Consider the following 9,804-nt stretch of genomic DNA (forward strand, 5'->3'; position numbering starts at 1 on the left):
CCCGCGGCTGCTCCCGTAGACCTTCGGGTCGGGCCCAGTTTCCCGGCTCTTAGTAAAGAATCCTGCGGGAGTCTCCCGTCTGCCCCCTGCTCCCGTTCTCTGGGCCCCCCAGGTACTTTTCCATCCACCTCTCCTGCTGCCGCTGTCCCAGCCCCGCCACTTCTGCGCCTCCTCCGATATTGCTGTTCTTCGACTACTCGGTCCTGACTCGTCTCTCGTCCTTTCCCGCGGATTCTCAAACAGCTGAGAGGGAAAACTCAAAAAGCAAAAAACCACCAAACAGATTCGTCGAGGGGACAGACAGGCGGGTTATAGTCAAAGTGGCAGCAGCTCATTTATTTAGCCAAAAATAGATACTTTCTTGTACAATTTGGTTCACACATATGTACATTTCTCTGTATATACACACAAAAAGGCAGACACGTTTATTCTCACTGAAACTCACCCCCCAAAATCAACCGAACAAACAAACCTCACAGCGAATGCGGGGTGCCACAGAAGCGACTTGGGGAGGGCCAAGGAGAACTGGTTTTATTTCTTATTCTTTCTTTTTGTTTAGTTTTGCTTTCAGGTATTTATACGCGGACATGCTTACAAGTTGTAGCTATACAGAGAGAATTATTTTTACAATTATTACAACCATTAAAAAAATTTTTTTTTTAAGAACTAGGATGAGGAAAGAGCCGATAAGACCAGGGCGGCGTCTAGATGGTTCTGGGGCCTGGAAGAGAGAGACAGTAGTAGCAAAAGAGGTGAGATTCGGAGGCGCAGAGGCTGCCTAGGGCGGGGTGATCCTACTTGGCTTGGGGCCGAGATCAGGAAGGTGTCGCAATGTAAAATTATGTCCAGTTGTTGATGTGTGTGTTGGGGTTTAACTAAGGTGGGGACGAGGAGTCAGGACCCGAGGTCCGGGGCTGGAAAGAGGTGGGCGTCAGAGAGCCGCCACCCGCCCCAGGGGCCTTTGGGCCCAGCCACGCAAGGCTCCCCCCCAGCGCTGTACCCGCCGGCCGCACCTGGGGTGCCTGGGTTAGGCCTGGAGGGCTGTCACAGGGCCGACAGAGGCGACTGAAGACGTGACTTTCGTCCCCTTTTACAAAACGCGTCCCAGCAGGGTTCCCCCCTCCTCGGGGCAGAAGGCAGTTAGTGGTGCTCCGCGTTCTCTCCTTTCCCCGACAGCCAGCGCACCCCCTCAGCCCCCCAACCTCGGGGTCTCTTACCGCCTGGGCACGGGCTGGAAAGCTGTCTTGAGTAACTTTTTCTCCACTTCCAAGGCACTACAGCGGTCTAATGGAAGCGGGGAAAGAAAAAGGAGGGCTTTTAGAGCGCTCAATTTCGGCGCCCAGGGCGCAGAAAGCAACGAGGAGAGGGAAGCGCCCTACGCTCCCCACCCCCCCCCCCCGCCCCGGGCCCTTCCCCTCCCAGCCAGCTCCTGCACGACCCTCAGAGCCCGACCCTGCTCCGCGTCCCGCGCTCAGCAGTCACCTGTTCCGCCTTCCGGCTCCGCGGGCCGAGCGAAGGTGGCAGTGGCAGCCGGGTGGCCCGAGGCTCCGGGAAGTCCCAGCAGGTGCGGAGGGGCCGAGCCCAGCAGGGAGAGCGGGTGCGGGCGGGGGCCGGGCGGCGGGCCTGGAAAGGGCCGGTTGGTCCAAGCCGGGAACTTGCCCAGCGGCGCTGAGACCAGTCTGTGAGCTGCAGCTGCGGCGGCGGCCGGAGAGAGCTGCAGGGCGGGAGGCGCTACGGCTGCCCCGGGTGAAGACCCCCCAGCGCTTGGAGGCGAGCGGCGTGGGTTGTCCGGGCTTGTGGCAGTCTCCGCGAGGGACCAGATCTTGGGCTTCTGCAGGGCGGAGGCAGGCGCTGGTGCGGGACCGCAGGGGTCCAGGCCCACGGGGGGCGAGGGAGGAGACGGCGAGGCCACGGCCACTGGTGGTGGCGCTGAAGCCAGACTCAGGATCGGCAGTGGCCGGTCCTCCAAGCCCTCAGAGCTGTCTTCCGAGTCGCTATTTTTGGAGTCCGAAATGGGTCCCAGGCCGAGGTCGCCATCCCTGCGCGCCGCCCCAGCCAGGGACAGCTCAGGCCCCGTGGCCGCGCCGTCTAAGTTCTCCAAATCGATCTCCTCGTCCTCGTCGTCGTCCGCCAGGCCCTCGCCCCCCGTGTCCTCCTCCTCCCCCCCGAGCTCCTCCTCCTCCAGCTCTAGCTCGCGTTTGCCGTCCTCTTCGTCCTCTTCTTCGTCTTCCTCCTCGCGCTCGCTCCCGTAAGCGTTTCCCTCCTCGTCTGTGCGGCTGCGAGGCGCCCAAGTCATCTTATTCTCCTTCTTGAGGCGCCGGCGCGCGTTGGCGAACCAGGTGGACACCTGGGTGAGGGTCATCTTGGTGATGATGGCCAGCATGATCTTCTCGCCCTTGGTGGGGTAGGGGTTCTTACGGTGCTCGTTGAGCCAGGCCTTGAGCGTGCTGGTGCTCTCCCTGGTGGCGTTCTTAGGACGGGACGGGTCCCCGAACTGGTACTGGCCATACGGGTAGAAGGCGGGGTGCGGGTGCGGAAACGCGGCGGCCGCGGCCGGATGCTGCACCCCGGGGCTGTCCTTTAGCTCATACTGCGCGCCCTGTACGCACATGGAGAAGGAAGGGACACGCGCGGAGGGAGCGCGGGTGAGACCCAGCTGTCGCTGCCTCCCTCTCCTAACCTGCACCCCGCTAGTTCGACTCCCGCGCGCTCAGCTCGCCCTGCGCCCCATTGCCAACCCCTACTTCCCCAGCTCCGCGGGCTCTTACCAGCTGCGGGAAGATGGGCAGCTCCGCGGCGTAGGGCAGGAAGGCGCCGTAGCCTTGGGCGGCGGCGGCCGCAGCGGCCGCGGCGTAGGGTGCCCCGTACACGGATGAGAGCACGTTGGACAGGGACCCCGAGGCGGCCAGCTCCGAGGCTCCGGCACCCGGACCGCCCCGGGCCCCCGCGCTGCCTCCGCTGCCGCCAGCGGTCCCCGGGCGCTCGGACGGGTAGAGCGGGCGAATGTACTGGTATCCGAGCTGGGGGAAGGACATGGTGGCCCGCGGGGCACGGACGGAGAGGGGGCCCGGCCCCCGGGCCGCCCAGCTCAGCGCCGCCGGCGGGCTCCGGCGCGCATCGGGGGCTGGGCCGGGCTGGGGCCGCGCTGCCTCCCGCGCTGCGCTGTGCTCCGCGTTCGCCTACTGATCTGCTCCGCGGCGGCGGCGGCGGCGGCGGCGGCGGCGAGGAGCCAGGTCAGGTCGGAACAGATTGGCGGAGATTCCCGGGGCTCCGGGCTCTGATTGACATTTCTACGGGGCGCAAGCCCCTCCTCTCTGCGCCGCGCTCCCTCCTCTCGGCCGCGGGAGCTGCCTCTGCCCGGCCTCGCTCCTCACTGCCCTCCTCTCCCCAGCAGTGTCGCGCCTCGCTTCCTTCGCCCTCCTCTAGTTTTCACTCCCCCTCCTCGCCCTTCCTCTCCCCTCCCCTCTCTGCACTTCTCTTCCCCCCAGGATCGCTTCCGCTCCTTCGGGCTCCCGCACTGCCCTGGACGCTAGGAAACTCTCCTTTCTCCTCTCCCCTTCTCTTTCCCTTTCTCACGGTGGCTTTTGCTCTCCGGTCCGTTCCCTTCACTTTTTTCTCTCTCACTACTTCAGTCCTTTAAATATCTCTCTTTACTCACACAATACTCCCCCCGTCCTTTCCAGTCTGTGCACCCCGAGCTAAGTGAGGCAGCCGAAAGTTGTGGACACTTAGGCTGCCGCGCGGGGGGTGTGTGTCCGTGTCTGTGTGTCCGTCCCCGCCCTTCCACCCCCTCCCTCGCCCTTCCCCAAATCTCGGGTCTGACGTCGCGCCCTCTTATTCGACTTTTCCCCGCGTCTCTTCCCAGAGTCGCCAATCGCCTGGGCGCCTTACAGGCGAGGCGGCCCACCCCCTCGGATCCTGCGCGCAGGGCGGGGCGGGGCAGGGGCGGGAGCCCGGGCGCCGCTAGTCCCTGCCCGACCCCTCCTGCCCGCGCGGGGTGGTGGAGCGTGAGGCTTGGGGACCGGGTGAGTGTAGGGTCAGCTCGCCCCTCCCGCCTCCCACCCTTCCGAGCCTCTCCCCACGCCTAGGCGCGGGACCTGCCTGGGCGGAGGCTGGCTCCGGGGGCTCCACGGTGCCCGGACCCCTTGTGCAGCTCACACCTCTGGACTCCCAGCCACTTTCAGCTGCGTAGGGAGGGAGCTAGCAGCCGGCGTGGGGGTGGGGAGCGAGGGAGTGCGTCCTAATCGCGTCTTGGAGGCCACCTCGTTGCCCTGCGGGGGCGAGGCAGCCCCCATCCTGGAGGACCAAACCCTGAGATTAGCCGCTTAACGCTGCCCTCGGGTCCGTGTGCGAATCCCTTACTAAAAATGGCGGGCTGGGTCCGGGAGCTGAAGGGTGGCAGCCGGGGGCGGGGGGGTGGGGGGTGGCTGGAAGTATAAGGAGCGGCCACAAATCGGCGTTGCAGGCCAGCGCCCCAGGCGGCGGGGATTGGGGGAGGAGCAGGGCGCCGGGCGATGGAGGCCTAGGAACTTTTGGAGAGCTCTTCGAGAAGTTTCTATATTGGCATTTTCGTCTGTAGAGATCCTTACTTGCAAGACTCCTAGCCCTGCTCCCGCACCAACCCTTTTTCTCTCTGCAAGGATCCTCCCACCGCCTCCGGTGGGGAAGGGAGGCAGAGTTTTGGTTTGATGATGGGAAACTTCCGAAATCAAACTTGAAATCCTAGGATCTGGCGCCCACCTTTCTGGATTAGGGCGTGCAGCCGACAGAGGCATGAAATTCCGAGCATTGCTGCGGCTGGGGGCTCAGAGCTTTAGGCCGCGGCGACGACCCACAGGCCGGCCAACCCTACAGTGGGCACGCCCCGGGGACAAAACAGGGGTGGCGACTCTGCCGTGGAGTGGACAGGCCCAGTTCGGAGGCGGAAACCGTCTACCTTGGATGGATGGATACAGGAATCGAATTCGAATTCCACCAGAGTGCCGGGATCAGAGGCGATCAGGGGGTCTTGGCCCCGGATGTCTCTGATCACAGCTCTGGGGAACCCAGCTCTGGAATTAAAGATGCTTCCACCTCCACTGCAGACACCCAATTTCCCAAATGGGGAGAGATGCTTCCACCTCCACTGCAGGCACACAGTTTTGATCCCACTTCCCACCTCCCACCTCTCCTTGGGTTTTGGCAACGATCTGCGGCTCCAGTAGGAGCGAATGCCAAAAAACCTTATGGTGGCGGGGGACGGAGAGCGGGGAGGAAACAAGGGAAAGTTTGGGGAAGACCAGGTTTGGGGGGCAGTGAGGGAAAGTGGGGTAGTCTCACACTGCATCTGAGCAGCTTCGCTGTTACCTTCCCTCGGCCTCTGCCTGGTGCAGGGGAGCCTGGTGCCTTCTCAGGAGCCCCACCCTAGGAGGCGTCATCAGGAGCCGCCTTGGCTTTGAAATATCTCCTCGATGCCTGATTTCGTTTCCGTTTAAACCTCTCAGAATGTGGCATAGGGAATATTGGGCTCACCTTCACGCGAAGAATCTTGGGGTTACAAAATCGAGAGCAACATAATTTTCCGGATGTTTCCTAGATGTCAGACCTCGAGCCTCGAAGGCCCTGAAGTCCTAGTGTTTGCACAAAGTGGTAGCACCAGACCGGGGGAAGCCGAGAGCGAGATTCGGGGGTGGGAGTGTGTGTGGAATGCGGCTGCGCTGTAAGTGACCGGGTGAGACTCCCGATATTTAATTCAGCTTTTTTTCAGAAGGAAAAGAAAAAAACAATAATGAGCCTCGGAGATGCTCCTTCTGCATTAACCAGCTATCGACCTGGTTGCATCGGACAGCGGGAGGCGAGAAAGAGGCCAGGGAAGGGCCTGGCTGTTCTTAGGGACTCAGGCCGGCTGGGGGGCGCCCACAGCTCAGAGGGTGAACCTACAGACCCAGACGCCTACCTAAGAACATCGCATAGTTACGTCCCTCCAGGCTCCCCAGGCCTCGAGCAGTAGCGGTCTCCTGGCTACCCTAGTTTCCAGCTGGGAACAGCCTTGAACTGGCTGGGCGATCTGCGTGTCACGTCGCCTCAGCGTCCCAGGCCGCCCCGTCCCAACGTGGCGTGGTCACCCAACTCGACCGGGCCAGTGGAGCCCGGCTGCGGGCTGAGCTCGAGGGTCCGAAGGCAGCTGAACCTTTTCCAGGGATTTTTAGTCCAACAGATTAAATGGTCAGAGTGACACACTGGCACAAGGAAGAAAAGCAGGTGCACGAAAGTAGATTTGGGAGTCGCGCTCAAGAACGCGCTTCAGGCAGAAGCTTCTCCAGCTTCTCGCCTTCTTTCAACATTTCCAGCCCACAAAGCGCTTTGGGGTCTCGCTGCAGGCGCTCTCAGTGAGGCCCCGGGCGCGGGGAGTGTTCGGAGAGGGTATCTGTCCACCGCAAACGCTTGGCGCCTGTGCGCCGGATGCGCACCGGGAGCCCCTGCCCGACGTGTGCCTCGGGCCTGCGGCCCGTCAGGCTCCGGGGGCTGCGCCGCGCACTGCACACGAGCCCAGAGTCGCCAGGCCAGCTTTCTGTCCCCTCCTCGTCTAGCCTCAAGGTGCGCAGGCGTCCCCGTCGAGGGGAGCTGCTGCAACCCTGAGTCTCCCAGCCCCGGCCCATCTTCTAGCCTTCCCACCGAGGCCCGAAGTCCCTGGGCTGCGGTGCCGGCCGGCGATCCCTGCGCTTCCTGCAGACGCTGCGGCGCGTCTCCCACCGTTCCCTCCCCCTCGCGCTCGGGTTACAGGTTAATGAAATGCTCGTTTTCCTCAGTCATTTGTTTTGTTTTCCTGCAAAGTTCTGATAAGTAGCTAACCAACGAAGCTTGTAATTACAATCTTACAGAAACCGGGCCGATCTGTATATAAATCTCACCATCCAATTACAAGATGTAATAATTTTGCACTCAAGCTGGTAATGAGGTCTAATACTCGTGCATGCGATAATCCCCTCTGGATGCTGGCTTGATCAGATGTTGGCTTTGTAATTAGACGGGCAGAAAATCATTATTTCATGTTCAAATAGAAAATGAGGTTGGTGGGAAGTTAATTTCTCTCCGCTCTGTGAAGCGTAGACAAGAATTTAATGATTTAATTACAGTTGTAAGCCCTTTCCATGAGACTTAAATTGAGCTGAGAATATTTTTTTTCCTTCTCTCTCTCCCTCTCTCTCACTTTCGCGTTCTCTTTCTCCGCTATTAGCAGCCGTGGACTCCCGAGAGCGTGGCCTGGCGTCCGCACCGGGTGGAATTCGTATTTGGCCAGGAATCCGGACTCCGAGCATCCCAGGGGACACGGACCTGGGGCCTCCCGAGCTCTCCGGAGTGTGCTGCCGCTCCCACCAGCCACCAGGGACTCGGAGGCCCTTCCTAGGTCCGGAGAAGCAACGGGGAAACTCAGGGGGAAACTTTGCCAACTTTGCTGTCGGCGCAGGAGAGGCCGCCGGCCCGAATTGTGCAGCGGCGGTGGCGGGCCGTGACGCGCAGGGTGGACCCCGGGCCAGAGCTGGGCACCCGGGAGCGGGTCGGGATGCCCGAGGTGGGGCGTGAGGCCGGTGGGCCCTTTGCTCACCGCTCCGCCCCTGCTCCTCCCCCGACCTGGCTCACTCCCCTGCGTCTCTGAGCGGCTCGGGAGGCGCAGCGCCCAGATGGCCTAGATGGATGAATCTGGCCCTCGGAGGGAATAATTTCTTTTCCGTTACCTCTCCAAGATCATCTGTTTCCTACCTGACTTGAGCGGTCCCCTCCCCCATGCCTTTGTTTTTCTCTTCCCCTCCGTCTGTCCTTCCCATTTCCTCTATCTTCGATTTCTAAATCTTTCCTTCTCTTTCCTCCGCTCCCTCATTTGTGTTGTTTTTATGCCTTTGCCCTGGACCACTTTTCAGTTCACTTTTCTCCCTTCTGTTCCCTCCTTCACCCGCTTCTTCTTTTCTCTTCTTCCTGAGTCTGTGACTGTGTCCCTTTACCCCACCCGCAGTTCTTGTTTCTAATTTTCTTTCTTTCCTCCCCTCTTTCATCCGGACCCTCTCCTATTTCCTCCTTGGATTTCTTGTTCTGTTTCTCAGGTTTTCTTCTCTGTAAATATTCTCTCTTCTTCTCTCCCTCTCCGGGATCCGTACCCCACCCCCCCCCCCGCGCCCCCTTGGATCCGCCTCCCCGGCGCCCCCTCCTCATTCATCCTGGGAGATGAATTTGTCGCCTTATTGGACGCCGAGGCCAGAGCCGTGTGAGGGGGTTCGGCCAGCGTTGCGCACTTTCTTCATGCATATTGAGGAGATGGTAATGAGCGCGTTTGCATTGTTGCTTGGAAATTTTGTGTTTCCTGCCGCAGTTCGCAATTCGGAATGGGCGAGGGTGGTGCGGGCCCAGGACCTCGGTAGGCGCCCGGCCTGGCGGCCGCCGCTGACCCCCTCTGGATTCCCGGGCTCTCGGGGCCGGGGGAGGAAGCGACCTTGCCGAGCTCCTGACCGGCCGCCACCTCCTCCTTGGGTTTCTCGACAAAGGCCGGCGCGCTCCCCTCATTAAAGCCTCGTTACTGGAACCCCCGGCTGGCTCGCGACGGCTCCTCCGAGCCCCCTGCTCACCGGCCTCTGAGCCCCTCCCCCGATGTTGAGAGGCCTGTGATGGAGCGCCACCAGAAAATTGGTGGCTGACAACGTCGTCTATTGGCAATAAATTGTTTGCGATTCCGAGTGACACGTTGCGGATCAAATACAGCCACACTGTGTACCCTGCTGCACTCGCTCCTCGTTAATCTTGGAGGGCGCCTTGGCATCGCTGGCAAGGAGAGGTTGCGCTCAGGCCTCTCGGCTGTCAGGACCCTGGTCCTGCCTGGACTTAGCCAGGGCAGAGCCCACTTGAGTCATTCAGGAGGGACTGACTACCCCTCCCTGAGAAGGTCCAAGGAGCTCATGAGGCATGACCCAGGCGCACCTCTCAATGAGCAGAAGGTTATGAAAGTCAGGAGCTTCCAGGCGCAAACTCTGAATTGATCTTGTAGGGAATCGACGTGAGCCTTGCTGGAATTTAGGACATCAAGGTCTGGCTTTGTCTGGAATTGTCTAGTGTCGACTTTCCCAAACTTCAAGCTTTCTGCGACCACCTTTATTATTTACTTAACGTTTTCCCTTAAATTGACTCATTTTGAAAACCTAAGTACATATTTTTGGAAAGAAAACCTGATACAACCACTGTAAATTGAAAAGTAGCTGTTCCTCACCAGAAAAGGAAATGGTAAAAGATAAACACAGCTAAAACCAAGCAATGTTAATACATTTTAGCCCTTCTGCTAGGTTGGAAAAACTCTTAGAGGTTCAGGTGTGTGTGTGTGTGTGTGTGTGTGTGTGTATTAGCAAGTGTTGGGGATGTTCAATACTGAATCTTTCTCAGAAGAAATGAGACAATTGAAAAGAAAACGTTTCTCACTATTCAATGCTCATTTAATTCAATGTTAATTTAATTCTCTGACCCCAGACTGCACCTACCTAAAACAATATTAAGGCCTCAAGAGCTGGACTATTTAGGACTATTAAAGAACATGTAAAAAAATTAAGATTAAAAACATAACGTTGATTCATTATCATTTACCATATAATTGTGTTAAACATTTTCTAACAGTATCATATTTAATTCTCACTATAAGTCTACAAGTGAGAGGCTATCCAGGGTGGCCACATGCGGTAGTACAGGATGTTCACTGAACAAGGGCGCCCAGCCAAAGGGCTAAAAGGGTGTGAAGTCCAGCCCCTCTGTGTTTGCCAATACGTTTACCTTGGTTTGGGGCCACACTGG

General features: G+C 59.3%; 1 protein-coding gene and 1 long non-coding RNA gene across 2 annotated transcripts; one reads left to right on the plus strand and one right to left on the minus strand.

Annotated features, from left to right (window-relative positions):
- Nucleotides 1-309: 309 nt before the first annotated feature.
- On the minus strand, nt 310-3,757 carry IRX3 (iroquois homeobox 3). Its single transcript, XM_002760951.6, has 4 exons — nt 2,769-3,757; nt 1,483-2,599; nt 1,218-1,284; nt 310-721 (listed from the first exon to the last, which is right to left on the minus strand). Exons 1-4 carry the CDS (start codon nt 3,033-3,035, stop codon nt 667-669), a joined length of 1,506 nt encoding a protein of 501 aa, XP_002760997.1. The 5' UTR covers nt 3,036-3,757; the 3' UTR covers nt 310-666.
- A 219-nt stretch (nt 3,758-3,976) lies between these two features.
- LOC118149693 (uncharacterized) lies at nt 3,977-9,592 on the plus strand. Its single transcript, XR_004737297.3, has 2 exons — nt 3,977-4,025; nt 7,217-9,592. It is a non-coding gene; the product is annotated as an uncharacterized LOC118149693 (long non-coding RNA).
- Nucleotides 9,593-9,804: the final 212 nt, after the last annotated feature.

Source organism: Callithrix jacchus, chromosome 20 (genome assembly GCF_049354715.1).
Source record: "Callithrix jacchus isolate 240 chromosome 20, calJac240_pri, whole genome shotgun sequence".
Classification (NCBI taxonomy): domain Eukaryota; kingdom Metazoa; phylum Chordata; class Mammalia; order Primates; family Cebidae; genus Callithrix; species Callithrix jacchus.

What these genes read in the sequence shown, in the direction of transcription:
- IRX3 (XM_002760951.6), bottom strand. Translation starts at nt 3,035, where the DNA reads ATGTCCTTCCCCCAGCTCGGATACCAGTACATTCGCCCGCTCTACCCG. An exon ending in TGCCCATCTTCCCGCAGCTG is followed by an intron (nt 2,600 to 2,768) that starts GTAAGAGCCCGC and finishes ATGTGCGTACAG; the next exon opens with GGCGCGCAGTATGAGCTAAA. An exon ending in TTCCAGCCCGTGCCCAGGCG is followed by an intron (nt 722 to 1,217) that starts GTAAGAGACCCC and finishes TCTCTCTTCCAG; the next exon opens with GCCCCAGAACCATCTAGACG.